The sequence below is a fragment of the Saccoglossus kowalevskii genome, chromosome 17 (genome assembly GCF_978046115.1).
Source record: "Saccoglossus kowalevskii chromosome 17, keSacKowa6.1, whole genome shotgun sequence".
NCBI lineage: Eukaryota > Metazoa > Hemichordata > Enteropneusta > Harrimaniidae > Saccoglossus > Saccoglossus kowalevskii.
In genome coordinates, this window is record NC_140657.1 from 14,359,639 (window position 1) to 14,382,372 (window position 22,734).

Below are 22,734 nucleotides of genomic sequence, written 5' to 3' on the forward strand. Positions count from 1 at the left end.
AAGTTTACATTATTGTTTTGTTGACGTTTGAAATCTGATTTTTTTTCGGAGAACGAGGAGAACTGCGGCCACTGATTATTCAAAATGGCGGCCTTCATGTGTCAGAAACATTTCACGAAATTTTCTGAAATCACTTCACTGATTTCATAACGCCAGAAATTCTAACTTTCATCGCGAGTGGCCTGTGCATTGTGCGATTCCACCCAGTCAAATCACGCCGGGTGTTCATAAACTTGTTCTGATTGGTCATGGTTGTGACAGAATCGAATCTCTTTGAAGGAAAGATGAAGCTGAGAATTACGGATATGAAAGGGGAAGAGGGTCAGTATTTATTCTCTGCCGGTCGATAGCGATCGGTACTAGCACTCTGCGATCATGAAACAGAGCTGTTAACAATTGCACTGTGAATACTATTAGTGAATACTACTATTACTTGGGTAGAAATTCTGCATCGTCATCATCAATACACCATAATTTAACGGAGTATATTTATTTGCACCCGGAAGTGATCGCTCGCGGAGTGTTAAGCAATCAATATTTTTGTCTGGGCTGCATTTTCTTGCAAAAAACAACAACAACAAAACAATGTATTTTACCAATGACTTACCCGTACAAAAATACAATACAGAGGTGAATTGTTCGAGTTACATAAACGCCCATGCTTATAGATTAAAAACCACACCAATTTCGCAACGCCACGTCCAATTTATAACTAAATGTTTGGTAAGAGTTCCTTAGCCCCCATATCCATATCTCTAATCGTAACCCTTCCCCTCCAGTGCCCCTCCCTCATTTTAATTATAATTACAGCAAGAGGGGTTGAGTTACTCAAATGTTCAAAATTCTGAAATAAAAACAAAACAATCCCCAAAATTCATCAAAAATGAGTTTTTTGAATAGTTTACAATTGGTTCCTATGGCAAAAACATTCCATCATGTCTCAACATTTTGTACTCTGACGGATGCTAAAAAAATGATACATTGTATGTTGTGTTAATTGGGCTAAATATTTGTATGTATTAAATACATACAAATAATTTGTTTCCTTGGAAACACATCCATCTTTCTTAGAAAAAACGTTAATTATGAAAGACAAGCATGTATGTGAATCATCACACAACAATTTTTTAATTATTTTCTGTGATCAATTGTTTAATGTTTTAATTGTAGTGACTATCTTAACTGTTAAGGTTGAGTTAGTATTCATTAAATAGTTAATCTAACATGTTATAATTTGGGAATGCAAAAGAGGGCAGTATTTCTAAAATCAACTCAATGTTCAAAATTCAAAATTTCAGTAGATGATAATATGTAAGAAATGTGATATGCAATGAATGTCTTCGCGTGATGATAAAAAACCTGCAAAACGCTACATTTCTAGAAATACTATGCAAATGAGTATGCAAATGACTGTCAAAAAACTGGTTAGTATTTGTCTCACCCTGTGTCCTTGCTTACTCACAAAGCATGTATTACGTGCATTTTGCGATTTTGATTATGTGATAATCTTACTTATTTCTGATTATTGAACCTTACCAATTGTCCACATTCGATTGTGCATGGAAGTCATGAGATTTTCTACGTAAGCAAATAACACCGAATAAACGGAAAGGTAAAGACTATGTCTAATTATAGTAAACACGTACTGCGTGCGTGACTCGAACCGGCGCTCGCGTACGGCACCTAATCGCCTAGCTCCACGCCACTACACGTCTTCCCCTCGGCCACCGGGCATCCCCAAAAAAGGATGCTTAATAACCGAGCTTATTACGTGCAGAGAACATGAAACCCGTCCACGCGATCCGCGCCACACAGCGTGGCCAGAATGCGGCAAAGGCCTTCAGATCTGGCTGTAGTAGGATGGTGAAAGTAATGGTACAGCATTGTAACAGTGAATAAGTACTACGATCATCATCACGTACAGTGTACACCAATTCATACACACATGTTTAACCTTTTCACCACCAGACTTTCCCGCCTAAATTTTTTCTGTAATTTTTTTTTATATTCTTCAATATTTCTGGAAATAAACCCTAATTTTGGAGCCAACAGACAAAATTTGAGTAAATTTTCAGTTTTTACTTAAAAAATTTGGCTATTTTTGTCCCAATCTTCAGAAGGATATATAAAAGAGACTATTTTGTAAAGTTGTGATGAAAAGAGATAATTGGTGGTGAAAAAAAGATATCAAAGATGCAAATCAGTACATGTAATCTTATCTTATAAATCTTTGATTTTACTGTAACCTGATTTAATTTCATGAGACAATTTTTGTCAAATTTTGCAAATCAGTAAATTAGGGTCCTACAGCGCAAATTTTTATTTACACAAATTTCTAGCAGTGAAAAATAAATGGTTTTTACTACGTCACATGGGATCTAGATCAAATCCTCTAGTACACATGAATTGGTACGATTCAAGCCCAATGACAAGCACAGAACACCACTACTTTATTACATTAAACGCCATAGTTATTATAATCGTATCGGTAGTCATTTTAGACAGACGTAACACCACTCAAATATATAGTTCAGATTAGACTTGTTTGCAGTCTGTTGCGATTCCGATGAAAAATTCTTGAAAAATAAATATAAATTGTGTAAACGAGGGGTGAACGTGAAAGTCATGTGACCACAAAATCCAAAAATTTAATATGTAAATTTGCATATACGTCATACGGTGGGTGGAGCAGCCGAGCCACGAATCATAACAATAAACCGGACATATGATAACATTGCACGTTTTTTTTTTGAAATTCAATCTAAAATAAAATGGCATATGCGATTTGGATATGAGAAAATAGATAAAGTTTTCGGGATCTAAGTTTATCCAAGAAATTGTGTATGGTTTCTGGGGTCTCAGTTGATATGTAAGCATGTCAGAATATGCAGTGAAGCAGTGGAATATGACTGAGATCTTCTAAACACAGAATGATAATGTTTTATTTTTTTTGTTCCAGCTATCGTTGAAGTAGATCCTTCTACTCTGGTGGAAAAAGTCAAGGAAAAATTTCTATGGAATTGCGCAGCAAGTACGTATCTGGACTATCAGATTAATTTAAATGTAAATAAAGCCAAAGAAAAATAAAATAATTGTGTGGTCCTGATCAGTCCATGCTCAGTAGTGCATAGTTTCTTTTTCTATCCCATAATACATCCCCAACATGCTACATGTAAGTAAGACAAAGCTTGAATTTGTCTCCCAAATTACAGTACTCGCCGACGTTAACGCGCATGCCCAGTCAAGCGCTCCCCACTTTTGCACAATTTTTTTATACAGGGTCACATTAGGCAAAGCGCCCATCCCTTCATAATGCCACTAATTTAAAACTTGGTTTTTGATTATTGCTTAACGAATACTGGTAATCATTTTTATATCATGATACAGCATGGATATTAACCACCGTGAATATGTTGTGAATGCATAGACGGTAACCGTGCGTAAACTACGCTTCGACAATGACCTGTTAATAAAAGTAAAATGCAGTAAATATTTCATGCTGTATTCAGTTTACCGATAAAAAATTCTCTGGTTCAACCCAATCTCCGAAATTGGCTCAAACTCTCAAAGGTGGTTTTCGCGCTGTGTCCTGTTCGCTATGGGACTCATAACGACATGCACAACGTGTGTAAATTACATTTTTTGTTTACATGCGGCAACCACTGCTCTTTAATTTTATTGGTGTTCACATAACCAACTGTATATGATGTGAAATGTGAAAATAAATCAAATTTTGTTGAATATTTGTATTTATATCTTTTTAATTTAATATGTTCATTTATTTTTTGCAGTGACAAGTCCTGAAGCTTCTAAATCTGTCCTTTATTTTAAGTTGGTTCATGTGACCAGTGGAAATGTACTTTCAGATAGTAGTACATTAACACAAGAAGGAATCAAAGATGGAGGTATACCATTTGAGGATATCAGGGACTGAAACCAGAGATAATATTGAGTGATATTGCAAGATACAACCTGTGTATTTGTAATACTGTGGAATACTTTATTTTCGCTGGAATTAATTTTCGATGAAAAGGTTTTTTGGGCATTTTGTATGGAATTTATTTTCACTGATTTTTGATGAGTTTAATGTGAAATATGGGGAAAAAAGTATATTCGCTGGATTTTATTTTCACGGAATCATCCTTTCAGCGAAAAATAGCGAAAATAAATTCCAAGCAAAAATAAAGTATTCTACAGAACCTCAATTCACTACATTCAATTACCCACCATGGACTCCGGTCAGTCAAAATGACTATTTTGAACTGTAGGCATTAATCAGCGATGGGGTACAATGTACGTCCCCACCTCAGTGACGCAGACTGGACACCCTCCACCCTCTTTGTTCAGGGAATGGTGTTTACAGTCTCGGAGCTTCGGAGTGCAATGAATCAGAGGGTTCAGATCGAATCCGCTAGCCAGTTGGTCCTGCCATGGGCAAGCAGAGGGCACCCCAAGCACAGAAAACACAACGCCCTAGGGCGTTGTCCGCTAGCCAGAGTCAGCCAGGAGGCAAGCGCTTATACCCTTCCATGGGAGGGAAGGGTAGTGGCGCGCCCCCAGGGAGGTAAGAGGGAACAGGCACGTGTTCGGTGAGTGTCCAGGTCACAACTTAGTGACTACTTCAGGCCTTGGGGAACTCACCTCATGGGGGAAGGGAGCACCCCCCCCCCTCGCAACTGCCGAACACATGGCCACACATCCCTGTCGTACACAGATTGCGCCGGTGTAGTCCGGTTTGGAGATGGCGGGTGACCGATACCTGGACCTTTCCAGGTGGTGACATCCGTTTACGGCATACCGCTGAAATCTCCATTTCCCCCCGTCAGTGTCTCCCCTGTTGGGCACTGCCAGAGGACTCCCGCAAGGCGGAAGCAATCAGACAGGAAGTAGCAGTTTGCTGGGGAAAGACGCCATACACAGGGTACATCAGCCGGAACTAAGTCCAGGCTTCTACCCAAATGTGTTCGTAGTACCAAATATACAAGTGGCAGGCGTCCAGTTTTGGACCTAGACAGACTGAATCAGTACGTGCCCCTTGATCGGTTCCACATGGAGACACCATTCAGGGTTCTTCTCTCCATCCACCGTTTTGACTGGCTAGCCCCGCTAGACTTAAGCGGGCCCTACCTGCACGTACCGATGCACCTAGCGAGTTGCCATCTCCTTCGAATCGCCCGGCTGGGCCAAGTATTCGAACTTTGGTCGTTCCCCAGGCCGCACTACGCAGCCGCCCGGTATAACGCTTGTTATAACGCCAAGCTCTCCTATGGGAACTAGATAGGCGGGTTTCGATCTCGGACCAAGTGAAGGAAGCCCTGCCCTGGTGGTCGTCACTGACCAACCTCGGGCAGAGGGGCCCCCTTGGACCCGCTCGCCGCAGGTATGACTCAGGTAACAGATGCCTCCCCCCAGGGTTGGGGAGCGCATCTATTGGACGAACAAGCCCAAGGATATGGCTCCCGCATAGTTTTGGGACCACCATATCAACCGGCTCGAACTGTTTGCAGTGTACTTAGCACTACCACGCTTTCTACCCGTAGTTCGAGACCACAGAGTCCTGCTCCGCACAGACAACGCAGCGGTGGTCTCCTTCAAGAAGGGGGGGGGACGCATTCCCCATCGTTGTCAGTCCTAGCGGAGCAAAATCCTCCTTTGGTGCCTGGAATACAATGTGGAGCTAACCGCACACCACCTTCCAGGGGTGAGGAACAGTCTGGCGACGCCCTTTCAGGGCGACTCCGTCTCTAGAACACGGAGTGGCTGATACCCCAGTGGGTAGCCTCCAGGCTGTTTCGGCTGTGGATGGTCCATGGTTAGACCGTTTGCCGCACCCCGGAACACCAAGCTCCCAACATACGTAACACTCCTGCTGACTCCAGGAGCCTGGGCCAGGGTCGCTTTGCTACCCCGCGGACCCACTTAGTTGTGTACGCTTTTCCTCCCTTCCCGCTAGTCCACCGGGCACCGGAGAAGACTTCGACAGGTGCACACCTGCATATTATCATTGGTCGCACCCAATTGGCCAAACAGGGCCTAGTTTCCACTTCTGTCGGAAACGATAGTCGAAACACCAGCAGTGCTTCCAACTTACGAAAGCTTTATCATTGCGGGCTGCCAAGTTCCTGGCCAGTGCGAACAGGGATTCCACCAATGCAGCCTACATTTCTAGGCTGCGAGCATACACTGGTTATTGTAGCGGAAGGGAGATTGATCGATACCATCCCTCTATTGGCCAGGTAGCAGGCTCCTTCGTCCACCTGTTTGACGAAGTGGGTTTGTCCTATGCAGCGATTGTTGGCTACAGGTCGGCCTTGTGCCCCACCATTCAAACGTACGGGAATAAGACTAACCGATTGTCCTACTATTAGGAGACTATTTACTGCTTTCCAGACGCTGAGACCCCATGCAAGGGAACTGCCCAACTGGGACTTGTCGACTGTGTTGTCCGCTCTAAGCAGACCGCCTTTTGAGCCTCTCTGATCAAGCACCACTCAAATTTTTGACGTGGAAAATAGTCTTCCTACTGGTCCTCGCCTCAGGTAGGCGTCGGCCAGAGCTGGGGGGCATTGTCCATCCCGGATGATGTACCGCCGTTATGGACAATCAAGTTGTGCTAAAGACACGAATCGGGTTTCTCGCCTAGAACCAAATCCCAGGACACGATCCTCACCTGATCGTCATCCCCCGGCTGGCAAATATTGTCGGTCCGGAGGATCAGGAGAAATTGCTTCTCTACCCGGTCCGAGCGCTGAGTTGCCGCGAGAACCGTACCAAGTTTTCCAGACGGGGAACCAAACACATATTTTTGTGTTACGGCCCTGGCAAACAGGATAAGCCGGCTTCCCCGACTTCCATCTCCAGGTGGATTACTGCGACTGTACTGGAGGTCTATAATACAATATCCTCCTCAACACAGACCTTGCAGAGGCACCAAGTACGAGAACATAAGGTCCGTGCGATTGCTAACTCACTAGCGCTAGCGTCAGGTGCCCCCCCTCAAACACATTCTGAGGGCAGGCTTCTGGAGAACGCAGAACGTCTTCATCAACTACTACCTAAGAGACACCCAATCTATTGAGCAGGGTCTCTTCAGGTTAGGCCCCGTCGTAACGGGTCAGGCTTTGTTTGCTGACCCAGCCCGTACGACCGCAGGGGCCCCTGCGCATAGGCGATAAGTCAGTCTCGGCATTTTTGCGGGCAGATTGTCTGTACCACTAGCACTCCCTGGAAGCTCCCAGGTTTCGCTTCTTTCGACCTACGCCCTCATGCGAACTGTTTCGGTCCTACTTCAAGCTTATCACCCCCGAATTTGGCTTGGGTCTAGCTTTCTCGGGCGCACCGAACCCTGTCACCACAGCAGCATTGGTTTCTTGCTTCGGGGACAGCACAGGCAAGGTAAGACACCACCCTTTTTGGATCTTAACTTAGGTCTTTTGAGTTTGTTTTCATCCCGGACTGGGGAAAGACTTTCATCATTCCTTTTTTTTCTGTTGGCTCGGAAAAACCCGCCACCTATCGGTGTCTGACTCTGCCTACAGTTCAAAATAGTCATTTTGACTGACCGGAGTCTATGGTGGGTAATTGAACGTAGTGAATTTAGGCGAGGGTTCTCTGAACCCGCCTATTCACATAGTTCATACCCACCATTGACTCCGGGTCCCCCCCAACCTCCCCACTCTTTCCGTCACGTTGGTCTAAGTCCTCGAGGCGGAGAGAAAGGAACCAGAGTGAGGGACGGCTACCTGTGGCGTTGCCACATGGCCTCGGTCACGTGGGTTCGTGACGTAAGGGGTAAAAGAATCTTGAGGTCATGGGGCTTCCACTGACCTGGATTCTATCTCTCCGTCACCGGCAGAATCGCTGATTAATGCCTACAGTTCAAAATAGTCATTTTGACTGACCGGAGTTTATGGTGGGTAATTGAACGTAGTGAATTGAGGTTCTGTAGAATACTATGAACTATGTGAATAGGTGGGTTCGGAGAACCCTCGCCTAATTTTATCTCAGTTTCAACCATGAAAACCTCATTAACCTCAGATTAGCTAAGTTTAGATTTTAATTGTTGCTATACTCTGATTAAGTGCATGATTCATGCAAGGAATAAGAAAAGAATGAGTAAGAGAACGAAATTAGTTTTTAATTAGTGATCTTGGCAACTCATGCATTAGTGATGCTGCGACCAAAATATCAGATTACCTTGACTCTCGGAAGTATGAGAAATCCACATGTCATTCATAATTTTAAATGTTAGGTGTACCAGTTCACATCAGTCTCTATCAGCACACTACTGTGGAATACTTTATTTTCGCTGGAATTAATTTTCGCTGAAAAGGCTTTTTGGGCATTTTGTATGGAATTTATTTTCACTGATTTTTGATGAGTGTAATGTGAAATATAGGAAAAAAAGTATATTCACTGGCTTTTATTTTCACAGAATCATCCCTCCAGCGAAAATAGCGAAAATAAATTCCAAGCAAAAATAAAGTATTCCACAGTATTAAGTTTGACAATATTCCATTCAGCAGTCTTCTCAAATAAGATAACCAAAAAAATAACAAGAAAAAGAAGAATATGGCTGCAAGCCCTGCATAATTCGACTGTGTAGTGTACTCGGCAGTTTTTTGTTTGTTTTTGTTTTGTCGAATTTTGGACAAAGACTGTATTTTAGACAGGTGTGAAATTTCAATTGACAGGCTAAATTTCAACAAACCTTTCCACTTTTACTTGAAAATTAAAAAAAATAGACTATAAGTCTTTAGCTACTGACTACTATTATTGTCTTTTATTCCTACATTGTTTTTAGACGGGCACTTTTCATTTTCTGGCTATATCCTACACATTGTGATCCTGATCGCATATTTTGAATATCTAATGAATCATCATGAATATTAATGTCCAGCACTCTTTTAAAAAAATGTTTGTTACATATATGAGTATTTTTTCATCCCTAGATTATTTACTTCTGTTGAAGAGACGTGTTCCATCCACTACAAGTTTGTCAGAAGTGAGTTCTAACTGTGTATACTGCTCACATGAGTCAATACAAAGCTACCTATAAGATTGTACCTGATTGGTTACCCAACTCTAAAACCTGAAAAACAAACCAATCAGAAAGCAGCTTGTATGTTGAAGGCTTTTTTTCACCTATCACACTCTGCCTTGTATATATGTTCAAATTGTAAATATTTCTAGCACTAAGCAGTGAAAAACGGTAAATGATATTCAGTATGGCACCATATTTGGGCATTTGTGCAATGAGAAAGAGCACTGTGTTGATATAGACTGGGGAAATAAATGACCAGGGCCAGTCAGACCAATCAAGCATCTATCTCATTTTGCCCCTGCGTCACCTATTAAAATAGATATAATGCACGAAAAAAAAAGGTAAAAAGTAATTTTGTATTTTCTGTGAGTTTCTTACCACTTTCCATACTTTCTTTGTGTTTTGGGGAGAGGGGTTGTTTCAATCAGAAATTGAAATGGCATCTTCTGCTGCAATTCTGAACTACCGAGTATCACCATGTTGGTAGTGCCTAATTAGTCCCCGTTCAGACGCAGTCCGAAAACGGGGACTTATGTTTTGCCCTGTGTGCGTCCGTCCGTCCGTCTGTCCGTTCGTCCGTGCGTCCGTGATCACCTGTATCTCGAACATGCATGGACCGATTAAGTTCAAACTTCACTCATACATCACACATTATATGGGACATATGCACATGCATTTTTTTCATGATCTGATTAACGATAGCCAAATGGCGGCCGCTTTAAGGCCGAAAATGCATTGAAATCGCACATTTTCACCATTCCGGACCCGGATCTCAGTTATGCATGGACGGATTTCATTCAAATTTGGTACATACATTAAACATAATAGGACCTTGATGCACGTCATTTTTTTTTTCGGATCAAGTTCGAAATAGCCGACTGGCGGCCATTTTGTTTTAAAGAATTCAGTTCTGGATCCGTATCCGAGACATGTCTGAGGAATACGAGAGAAGTCGGCCAATCGCCAAGTCGGCCTGCAGGAGAAGTCGGCCAGTCACCAAGTCGACCTGTCGGAGATGTCGGCCGGGCGGAGAAGTCGGCCACTTCAACTCTACTAATAGGCAGGGAGACTGTACAAATCTTTGTTCGTAAGCTACAGAGCAAATTGCTGAGTTCATATAGGCTACCTACTATAATAGTACAACCACTGCATGTAGGGCTGTTGGGTACCAGGCGACGCCTACATCACAGCATTCGACAAGCAAAAATATTGACCATTCGCCGATACATGGCAGTTTTGGGACTCATTCAGGGTGATCGCATTGAAATACTTATTAGAAATGTTTGACAGATATTTATTACTCATACGTTATCATTGGATCTTCATTTTTTTAAAACGAAATCTTGCAGTGACACACATGTGTGCTATGAATAATAAACAATGCGAACCTGTAGTTGAGAGAACGTGCCGGCGGCCATATTGTTACGTGGATAGCCTGGCTTTACCACCCTTTTCACGGGGTGGCAATGTGTCGGTGCATGGTGATTACTAGAACAATGTTTGATTTTCTCTTTCAGTAAAACCTTATGGCAAAACGGGAGTTCAGTGAGGGAAGATTACCTGTAAGGTCATAGTTATTTAGCCAGAAAGGACTAATTATGTTTTGTGCATAAAATACAAGTCATTTCGTTTTGCACAGAATACATAACTATGACAATGATTTATCTAAAAGGAACAAATAATGTCGTGTTTAATCACAACTATACTCATTGTCTAAACTGTTAATATTTGAACTTGCCGAGGGTGCGAAAGTGTGAAGTTATGCATCACAATGGAAGTGCTTGAACTGCGTATTTGAACTGCTACCCGTGATGTGCGCTACTTTCATAGTTGTTATGTAAGTTTACGTCAACTCAACTGTTTGAACTGCCGTATGATTTTATGAAATGATGTACATTAGAAAACGTCATTTGTTGCCATTTATTATACACATCAATTATATTCATTTTAACGTGAACAAAAAAACGTATTTGCCGTCTTCGTTACGTATAATGTACGTTTAATCATGAAAAAAAAAACACTAGAGAAATTTATTAGTCAGCATTTAAGTTTATTTTAAAACATGAAAAGTACATAACATAAAGGTAATCAAGTTGCGATGATAAACGAAAGTAAACGGTGCTGAAAAAAAACACTAGAGAAATTTATTAGTCAGCATTTAAGTTTATTTTAAAACATGAAAAGTACATAACATAAAGGTAATCGAGTTGCGATGATAAACGAAAGTAAACGGCGCTGAAAAAAAAACACTAGAGAAATTTGTTAGTCAGCATTTAAGTTTATTTCAAAACATGAAAAGTACATAATAACATAAAAGTAATCGAGTTGCGAGATTGTAATGGCAATTTCATCAAAGGACAGAAAATACATTACCGACATGGTTTCATCATTCTGTTGTCGGTGCTGCGATGTATGACGCTGCCTTCATCAATCTGGACGTTGTGATTTCTTTTCTTCTGTATCTCCGCCATAACTTGTTTAAATTCATGGTTTTATCATTTGGATAATGTGTTATATGCTAAATTTTACATATTCACTGGGTTTTAATTCAGCGCATTATCCAGTCAGCGAAATAAGCAAAATTAAAACCCAATGAATAATTAACCCCTTTACAGTATTATAGTTAAAACATTGCTTATATGGCTATTTGCGCCTCAGCGCCCTCTGTATGCCATAAAATACTATATCTGTTAGTTAGTTAATTCAGGCTTAAACATCATTTGGTAATGTTGATTTTATATTTTAAAGCAGAATTGTTATCCGTAAAGAAATAATTTTCTCTCTAAAACCCAACAATAATATATAAAGTGCAATAAATGAAATCCCTTCAGTACTCTGTAAATAGAAAGACATGTTATTCACTAACTGTCAATTAAGTTTAGTTTATTCAAGACACAATCGCGTCTCCTGGGAGACGGATATGGTTAAAATAACAATTAAATACATTGAATTCCTAGTCTGTAATGTAATAGCTGACTTCTCACTTACTCACATTTTTTTAATAGTACGTGACGCACGAAAACACATTTTCCGTAATCAAAGTGTACGAACGCAATCTGTACTGTAAAAACCGACTTCTGACTTACGTCTATACTGTACTGGCCAACTTCTCACTTTCGTACTTGACACATGAAAAACAATGTTTATAGTCATTATGTACGAACGAAGTCTGTACCGAAATGGCCGACTCCTCACTTTTGTACTTGACGCACGAAAACATATTTGTAGTCAATATGTACAAGCGTAGTAAGTACCATGTCCAGTAATGATCGACTTTTCGAGAAAAAAAATGTAAATATGTTTGAACGTAGTATGTACATAATGACCGACTTCTCCGATGTTTCACCGGCCGACTTCCCCACTGGCCGACTTCTCGGATGTTCACTGGCCGACTTCTCGCACTGGCCGACTTCTCCGTTGTTTTGCTGGCCGACTTCTCCTGCTGGCCGACTTCTCTTGTTACCGTCTGGATTGATCAAGTTCAAACTTCACACACACAAGGTACATCATGTCACAAATATGTATGTGCATTTGTTTCATGATCTCATTAACGATAGCCAAATGGCGGCCGCTTTAAGGCCGAAAATGCATTGAAATCGCACATTTTCACCATTCCGGACCCGGATCTCAGTTATGCATGGACGGATTTCATTCAAATTTGGTACATACATTAAACATAATAGGACCTTGATGCACGTCATTTTTTTTTTCGGATCAAGTTCGAAATAGCCGACTGGCGGCCATTTTGTTTTAAAGAATTCAGTTCTGGATCCGTATCCGAGACATGTCTGGATTGATCAAGTTCAAACTTCACACACACAAGGTACATCATGTCACAAATATGTATGTGCATTTGTTTCATGATCTCATTAACGATAGCCAAATGGCGGCCGCTTTAAGGCCGAAAATGCATTGAAATCGCACATTTTCACCATTCCGGACCCGTATCTCAGTTATGCATGGATGGATTTTGTTCAAATTTGGTACATACATTAAACATAATAGGACCTTGATGCACGTCTTTTTTTTTTCGGATCAAGTTCGAAATGGCCGACTGGCGGCCATTTTGTTAAAGAATTCAGTTCTGGATCCGTATCCAAGACATGTCTGGATTGATCAAGTTCAAACTTCACACACACATGGTACATCATGTCACAAATAGATATGTGCCTTTGTTTCATGATCTGCTTAACAATAGCGAAATGATGGCCATTTTAAGGCCGAAAATGCATCAAAATCGCGTATTTTCACAATTCCAGAACGAGATCTCAGTCATGCATGGATGGATTTTGTTCAGATTTAGCACAATGTGTTGTACATATGCAGGTGCATTTCGGTCATGATCTGCTTTGAATGTATATGTCACTCAAATATGAACGGAACGGGGACGTGTCATTGACAATGACTTGTGTTCACTTTTCTCATAGCAAGATTTGAATAAAGCACCTGATGCTGAAGATATCGCCAAGGCAACAGAAGGTGTGCCTGTGAAGAACACTGATAGGAAACCGGAAAACCTTCCACCGGTAGCAGAAGTGAGTTTTTTTCCTTTCTTTTAATGTGCAAATATAAATGGCTATCGGAAAGAAGGATGCAAGTTAACAATTTCACAATGTCATAATTTTTGGGAAAGTTTTCCTGACATTTTGATTGTTAAAATGTTATTCCATGGTTACATTCAGGGAAAAAAACATTAGCCAGCCTCAGTTTTGTGAAAATATTTATTCTGATCCTATTGCGTATTTCTCTTAAAGTGGTGGCTATTTTGTACTGAAATAGAGTGTAGTAGTAGTAGACGAGTTTGAAATTTGGAAACTATTTGTCTGAATAATTAATTTAGAATCACACTTCTGTATTTGTTTGCAAACAGTACCCAGTTCCATTGCATGTATGCATGGTGCAATTGAGTCTGTTTTTTAAGTCAAATAAACTTATATTATTCTCTCTTCAACTTTGTATTATAGTTTTCGAAGGAACTCCGTAAAATTCTAATAACTCTGCTAGACACGACGCATAGGTTGCTAAGTCTTAATACTGAAGCAGTAGACTTGGTCTTACAAGCGAGTGGTAAGTGGTTATGTTACTATGCTCAGTCGTATGTATCTTACCAAAACATTGTTTAGCATTAGATAGAGCTAGTGGGCATACTGTCTGAAGAACAGCCTGATTCACTCACACTGAAAAAATAGAACTGGAGATAGGGGGTGCAGGACCTCCCAGGTGACCGATCTTACTGGCAACTGGGAGTGCTTAAATTTCTTACATAGGGCTTCTTTGAACAGTATGTCTACAAGTTCTATTCAATGTTAAACATTGGAATTTGTTGAGGTAAGTATGACTGCATTATGTGAAATTTCAAATTATCCTAAGTTGAATTCGTGTACTGTAAAATACTTTATTTTCACTTGAATTTAATTTCAATCACGGTGGTCGGCGCGTGTTCGAATTTCATGTAAATAAACAATGTATTTTACATGCGTTGTATACGTCGTTATGAGTCCCATATCGAACAGGACGCGACACGAGACTGCTGCCCTTTCATTCAGCAAAATACATCTTTTTTCCTATATTTTACTTTCAACACATCAAAAATCAGTGAAAATAATTTCCATACAAAACACCCAAAAAGTCCCCACACCGAAAATTAATTCCAGCTATAACTGAATCAAATACACATAAAATTTGGTGTATTGCTGATGGCACATTGAGTTTGATTGAATGAAGTGTTCATTTGAGTGAGCTTATATTGATGGTGATTGTTGTTTTGTTTTTATTAGAAATATTGACCCACAAAAAAGCGTCACAAGTAGATCCATCTGCTTTGAAGCAGCTACAAGAGATGGGCTTCGCTGAGAACAGAGCAACTAAGGCATTGATATTGAACAAGTAAGTTGTAACAGCATTGAATAATGCAAAGTTAACTGTCTAGTTTTCATAAAAACACACATAGTGCAGTTTGATTGCATGCATTAAGGTAGAAGCCTACTCATAAATTAAAATACTGTGGAATACTTTATTTTCGCTGGAATTAATTTTCGCTGAAAAGGCTTTTTGGGCCTTTTGGTTGGAATTTATTTTCACTGATTTTTGATGAGATTAATGTGAAGTATAGGAAAAAAAGTATATTTGCTGGATTTTATTTTCACGGAATCATCCCTTCAGCGAAAATAGCGAAAATAAATTCCAAGCGAAAATAAAGTATTCTACAGTACCCAGAATTTATTCATTTTGCAATAAACTTTATCCCAAGGCAATATAAATATATTGATCTAAAAAAAGTTGGGGGTCACCAGCTTTTTTTTTCAAGAAATTTATGGTTGTATTTTAGTGGGAAGTTGCCATTTTGACACTATTATAACACTTTTACTACAGGTTCCTATGGCAGAGATATTATGCAATAACTCAAAATCTAGCCTGGTGACATAGACTGAAAAAACCATATATTGTTTAATGATGTTGTATTGTTGTTTTTCTTTAACATTGTTTTCTATGTAATTGTTCAAAAAATAGCAATTTTCAAGAAATATTAAGACACATTTCTCAAAAGCATAACTGTGAAACACAAAATAATGCTATTTCATTGTACCATGAGACATTAGCTTCATGATTGTACATAATAAACTAATGAACATTTTCATGCGATTTATGACCAATTTTGTCAAAAATTATGAGTAGATTCTACCTTAGGATTATTTTGTTTACTTTCCTCACTGGTTCCCAGGCCCCCAATTTATGACACTAGGAAATTTGTTGATTCTGTAGCGACACATACATCTCCCGGTACAGTGATTCCATCTTCAGTGACTCTGTAATGGATTTTTTTCTATCCATGCAGAATGAACCCTGTGGATGCCATGGAGTGGCTGTTGAAGCATGACGGTGATGCAGATATTGATCAACCAATCGTTGAAATGCCCGAGTCAGTTGTGGATGACAGTGAGGGAGCAACTAACCAGACGGAAGTTGAGGAAAATTTATTATTGTTCAAGCGTTTCAGACAACGCAAATTCAAGCCGAATCAAAGGGTGAGTAGATAAATTCAGATTCCATAGTGTTTCTATTATTATTGAAAATTTGTTTTGATGTCCTGTATGCTAATTTTGATCATGGACGTTTTTGATTTTCACAAGATCGACCAAAGATGTTCCCATGCAATTTGTCCATCAGATGTTTTGGCTTGCATATGAATACTGTAAAGTATGTAAATTTAGCTAGCAAGGATATAGCTAATTAGGTAACCCTGTAATTTTATTAATTGAAGATGTCACTAATTTAAAAGAAAATCAGATTTACACTTCAGCTAAATTAATATTCTGTTAAAGTTGTGTTGTCAGCAAAAATTAGTACGGTAACATAATGTAGCGGATACAAATCTGCAAGTTATTTGCTTTGCCAATAGTCAAGCATCACCGGGTAGATCTGTTAATTAGGTTGTGTTGTGTGTTCAGTATCTTAGGGTGTCATTAAGTCACTATGAGTTTTCATTATCTTAGGGTGTCATCAAGTCACTATGAGTTTTCAGCACCTTAGGGTGTCATCAAGTCACTATGAGTTTTCATTATCTTAGGGTGTCATCAAGTCACTATGAGTTTTCATTATCTTAGGGTGTCATCAAGTCACTATGAGTTTTCAGCACCTTAGGGTGTCATCAAGTCACTATGAGTTTTCATTATCTTAGGGTGTCATCAAGTCACTATGAGTTTTCAGCATCTTAGGGTGTCATCAAGTTTTCAGCATCTTAGGTTGTCATCAAGTCACTATGAGTTTTCAGCATCTTAGGGTGTCATCAAGTTTTCAGCATCTTAGGTTGTCATCAAGTCACTATGAGTTTTCAGCATCTTAGGGTGTCATCAAGTTTTCAGCATCTTAGGGTGTCATCAAGTCACTATGAGTTTTCAGCATCTTAGGGTGTCATCAAGTCACTATGAGTTCTCAGCATCTTAGGGTGTCATCAAGTTTTCAGCATCTTAGGGTGTCATCAAGTCACTATGAGTTTTCAGCATCTTAGGGTGTCATCAAGTCACTATGAGTTCTCAGCATCTTAGGGTGTCATCAAGTTTTCAGCATCTTAGGTTGTCATCAAGTCACTATGAGTTTTCAGCATCTTAGGGTGTCAACAATCATTGAATTTTCAGCATCTTAGGGTGTCATCAAGTCACTGAGTTTTCAGCATCTTAGGGTGTCAACAATCATTGAATTTTCGGCATCTTAGTGTGTCATCAAGTCACTATGAGTTTTCAGCATCTTAGGGTGTCATCAAGTCAGAGCTTTCAGCATCTTAGGGTGTCAACAATCATTGAATTTTCAGCATCTTAGTGTGTCATCAAGTCACTATGAGTTTTCAGCATCTTAGGGTGTCATCAAGTTACTGAGTTTTCAGCATCTTAGGGTGTCATCAAGTCACTGAATCACACACTGGATTCTCAGTTTCGCGATGGGCTCAAATACAAAATCAATGTTGGATATGAATCATTTTCCATTTAGATTATTCTGCGATGTACGCTACACTCTTTTTTCCCCTGTATAGGCATTAGTTTTCTCCCTTTCAAATTTGTAGGACTAGTTTATTCATGTTATAACTGCGAGTTATTCAACTTAGAACATCAAACAGTACACACTTGTAGTTAATTGTATTTAGCGTGCACCTAAAGCAGAATCGAACAGCAATGCATGATGGGATTTATTATAATGAAGACAATAAACAACTTTAGTCGTTACACGGTGCAATATGTCAGGTTTTGATCAGTATAACTCACAAATGCATTAACTCTCCGATTTGATTTCTACTTTTAATTAGAAAGTTTTACTTACAATACAACTTTAATTTATGCATTATCCAAATTGGCATGTATTTATTTCAAAATGTCATTGACTCTCATAAAATGTTGTTTTCGCAAACACCGTCATCAAATTATGAAATGAGGCGCCAGAACTTCTGAGAACGTATTGATCGCCACGTCTCCATCATTTACATATTAAAGCACAAAGTTTGCAACATGTTTACTCCATTATCACAATACCGGAAGTTTAGATCACCCTAATGTTGCTACACCATTTATTGTATTATTTTTTTCCAGGCTTTGTTGAGACTAAAAGAGATGGGATTTGAAGAAAAAGATATCTTGGATGCTTTAAAAGTCTGTGGAAATAGTGAAAAGTCAGCAGTAAGTTAAAGTTCACATATGATAATTCATCTTTAGTTTTTACTATTGCTTTCCTGATATTTTCTGTTAACAGAAATGATGATTTTCAAGTGATTCATGCCACATTGAGGAATATATGTCATTTTCTTCATATTTTTAATTGTTATTGGTTCATTATAGTTAGGATTCCGAAAGTGTAACAAAAGTTTGGGGTCATGAAACAATATTTTGAGAAACAAGAATCAGAAATGTTGAAAATTGTTAAAATATGCATTTTTTGGCTGGTTTCTATATAGTGAAATTATTTCCTTATACTGTAAAAGGGTTAATTATTCACTGGGTTTTAATTTTGCTTATTTCGCAGACTGGAAAAACATGCTAAATTAAAACCCAGTGAATATGTAAAATTTAGCATAGAACACATTATCTAAATGATAATACCGTGAATTTAAAACCCACTGAATATGCCTGAAATGGTAAATCAGCGAAATTTAAACCCAGTGAAAATTAGTCATTTTACAGTATCTCCAAAATATGCTCAGTCACATGACATGAAAAAGTCATATATTATTAATATATTATTAGTTTTCAATATGATAAGTTTTCCATTGTATAAAATGGCAAGTTCTATCCCACAATGCACTGCACTTACATGACCTGCTCAGTACACACAATTTGAATTTGGCTCAAACTTTTTTAAAACCATTTGCATATGTTTGTCTGCAGTGTGATTGGTTGCTAGGTGACAAGACACCTACGGTGGAAGATATGCAACAAGGCATCGATCCAAAGAGTTCGTTATTTCAAGCCATTGTGAACGATCCAGTCGTACTGCTTGGTTTGAACAATCCAAGGACACTGTTAGGTTTGTATATAACTGCATCTCATTCTGTAATTTAGTTTGGCTGGATTTAATTTTTGCTGAAATAATATTTTGGCCGTTTTGTATCGAGTTTATTTTCACTGATTTTTTAAAAGTTCAATGTAAAGTATAGGGAAAAGGTACTTTAACATTTTCATTGGATTTTATTTTTACTGATTCAGTTTTTCAGCGAAAATAAAATTCCAAATGGTTTTAAGTTTGATTTCCTTCATTATGGCGAATCTCTTGGTGAAAGAAAAACAGACTATTATCATAAAAAAATAAAATTAAAGCCCAATTTGATAACAATTTGGAACTGTTTTTTCTTTTCAACTTAATACATGCAGAATACAACTAATAAATATTAATGACCTTGAATTACCATCAATAATTAACACCTTGATTAAAGCTCAGCTCAGCAGTCTCTCTGCACACTCACCCAGGGTAGGGGTTTTTTGGTGTTCAGCCTAAGGTAGGATTTGGACTTGGGTCTACCGATCAAGAGTCTGATGCGACAATCACTATGCTACGAGTCATATGTTGCATGTTACCCACATTGAACTTGGCACATGGCCACATTCACCTCTCTTCAAATAATGAATAATTTATTTGTTGATTTCTGTATTAGAATCACTGCCGAGTTATACTTATTTATTGTCTGTGTATGTTAATGTAGCATTATGGGAGTTATTTTGTAGCAAGTACAAGAGGAATGGAAAACCCTGTAATTTTAACCATTATGTAAATTACGGCTGTGACATACACGATGACATAGATGAAAGTAATAACACTCATAAGAACAAGTTTTGAATTTGAAATCTCTCGAAAACGTTTTGATCAATGTAAGACTAAAAATTGGAATAATGGTTGCATCTTTCACCTATTTACGTCATGTTTGAGGTAGTGGACTTTTTACAAAATCATTTTTTCCTTTTCTTTCTTGCTATAGGTTTCGAGCACATGCTGGAAAACCCACACACTAGTTCTGAATATCTATCAGATTCGGTGATTGGACCAGTGCTGATCCAGATATCACGGATATACCAGACAGAACGACAGTTTTCGTTATCGTGACGCTCATCAACATTTCTCTCGCTTCATCACACGAGCCTGTAAGAATACAGTTAATATCAGATGTGAACAAAGTACCACAAACACTACCTACCACAATCAGTTGTCGATTACTCAACTTTGCTTGTGAAAATGATCACAGATTTTTAGTGTTCATTATTGAATCGCATCAATTATATATTAGTGTAACTACGCCCTCTATTGGTACATGCCGCTCTGATGACAGTTATCTTTAAGTACAATTCTATATTTACAATTTTAATTTAATATAATGTAAAAATAATAAATGATTTACAGCCCCATGTACCAGGCGGAGAGTTGATTGCTATCAAGCGTGAAATCTCTAAATCCAATATAGCAGTGTCTGGTATTATTACGATAACCATCAGTAATCAAACAGTCAGCTGTTTCGTCCACAGTGATCTATCATCTGCGGTGTCTGTTTTGACTTACGCTACGTCTAAAACCTGACTGGTGTGTCAATTGTTGCGTAAAATACAATGCTGTGGCCCTGGAACATGCATGCATATATCACTCTCCAGTAAATTTGCAAAATGCACACTGAGTTGATTGAAAATTATTAACATTTTAAGTGATTAGTTTTAGATTATTTGTATAAAATATGCTTTTATTGATTTCTCAAATTACCAGCTTACAATTTTTAACCATATTAAATTCCCGAAGAATCTGCAGTATTTGTTTTTGAAGAGTACAATTTGCAATGTGTGATCAGAATGCCAGATTTACCTCAAAGTCTGGTAAAACCATAGACTCTAGGATTCGTGTGGACACATTTTCATTTTTCTGCATGAATTCAGAGTCTTGTTTTTTTAAACCTTCTGTTTTTACAACATCTTTATGTTGTTTTATCCCTGATGTGTATTTGATTAAATCAAATAATTGTAAACACATTTACATGTGTCAATGTTTTTTTTTCTGGCCACTTCTATTTTTTTCGATTACCACCTTATTGAGGACACTAGCATGCAATTGTCATGTGAAGGATGGTGCATTAATACAAGGTAAAACCTATCTAAACTGAAGGAATACAGTTTTAATTATTAAATTACAGCTCTCTAAGTTTGTGGAATTCCTACTAATATATGAATAAAAGTCGAGTATACCTGAACCACTAAATTGACAATAATATCTTAGGAGTGATGTTCCTTTCCCTGTCCTCTGAGTTAGTTAGAAATACAAACTTCTATTTCAGAGTTCTACATCATTGTCATCTTTCTCTCGTATTGACCCACTTAAAGGTGAATCTTTGAATCCCAGTGATTGCACCAGGGAATTATGGGACACAATCGTTTATATTTAAGGAACCATGGAAAAGTAAAACGTACTCCCCTTGAAAATTGAAACTTTGTAAATATAGGTAACTTTATGAAACAAGTTGTGCATACAATACAATAATTGAAAAAAATTACATTTGCTTGCATATTCAAGGATTTTCCCCCCAAATAAATAAGTTGGAGCCCAATACTGCACCTTCTCTAATATGAATCTAAAAATTTAATAAATTATCAGAGGAGTAGATGTGCAATACCGTGGCTTCCTTCCGTTGTGGATGTGATTTGGTGATGGGCTGGCTACGCTCATCGTCTGCTCATACGGTTTCATCTCGGTTTCTTATCCATTCAGAAATCTTTCTCAAATGTGTATGTGGAATACTGTCACTTGAAGGCTATAAATCCAAATAACTTGATCCGCACTACTATCGACCTCCAAAACCCATTCTCCTCGTTCTCTTAAATATTTAGAAATTTCAACGGCAGTTGAATGCAATCGGCTAATCAACGAGTACATTGGCACCATTTAAAAATGTTCTGTTATTTGATTGGCCTAGAAGCCTCTTGTTTCAGTTCATTCAAAGGGCGGTAGTTGTTGCGCCACGCATGCACAATATACATGGGACTCGTATAAATCAAAGTATAAACTTTGACTGCCTGAGACGTTACCAAGCTTTAATTGCGTATTTTTGAGTTGATTGGAAGGTATCGAAGGAGTCACTGACGGTAATTAGTACAAGTCGCGCCCAGGTCAAACCTCATACTTGTGCTTATCATTAGAAGAGCGCATTGGATTGTGGGAAAAACAATGTTTATCAACACAAATATCGCACATGCGCAGCGCGGCAACTACCGCCCTAAAATGTATAAATATTTATAATATAAAGTAAATATGTTTGTTGTATTGATAGTATTTATTTATGTAATATATATTACTGACTGATTTATTTGAAAATTAGATGTTCAGAGTGTTTGTCATAAGGAGGCAGTAGGCTGGGAACATTGCACCTTGTAAATTCAGAATGGCCATGTCAGGCTACTACAGAGGGCTACTTGTTATGTATTGTCTGAGAGTACAATTTACTTGCAAAATGAATAAATTCTGGTTATGTTCATTCATGAGTAGGCTTCAATCTGATTAAAATCTGATGTATTGTACGGCGTGTATTTTATTCTATATATTTATTTTACTTTGACTATTTTTTTTCAAATTATTTTTTCAAATTATTTTTTTTTTTACGTGCTTGTGATTCGGTATATTTTTAACTACCGCCACATACCTTTCATACGTGCCTTGTTTGGCATTCCCAATTACCAAAAATT

The 22,734-nt window shown here is 38.5% G+C and overlaps 1 protein-coding gene across 1 annotated transcript; it reads left to right on the forward strand.

Annotated features, from left to right (window-relative positions):
* Positions 1-83: 83 nt before the first annotated feature.
* On the forward strand, positions 84-22,526 carry LOC100370701 (ubiquitin-associated domain-containing protein 1-like). The gene is made up of 11 exons (XM_002733001.4): positions 84-321; positions 2,960-3,031; positions 3,792-3,905; positions 8,952-9,004; positions 13,471-13,578; positions 14,008-14,110; positions 14,821-14,929; positions 15,879-16,068; positions 18,121-18,207; positions 18,913-19,051; positions 19,998-22,526. The coding sequence occupies exons 1-11, from the start codon at positions 249-251 to the stop codon at positions 20,120-20,122; spliced, it is 1,173 nt and encodes a 390-aa protein (XP_002733047.2). The 5' UTR covers positions 84-248; the 3' UTR covers positions 20,123-22,526.
* The last annotated feature ends 208 nt before the right edge of the window (positions 22,527-22,734 follow it).

What these genes read in the sequence shown, in the direction of transcription:
- LOC100370701 (XM_002733001.4), top strand. Translation starts at nt 249, where the DNA reads ATGGTTGTGACAGAATCGAATCTCTTTGAAGGAAAGATGAAGCTGAGA. An exon ending in AGAAGGAATCAAAGATGGAG is followed by an intron (nt 3,906 to 8,951) that starts GTATACCATTTG and finishes TTTCATCCCTAG; the next exon opens with ATTATTTACTTCTGTTGAAG. An exon ending in AAGGCATTGATATTGAACAA is followed by an intron (nt 14,930 to 15,878) that starts GTAAGTTGTAAC and finishes CTATCCATGCAG; the next exon opens with AATGAACCCTGTGGATGCCA.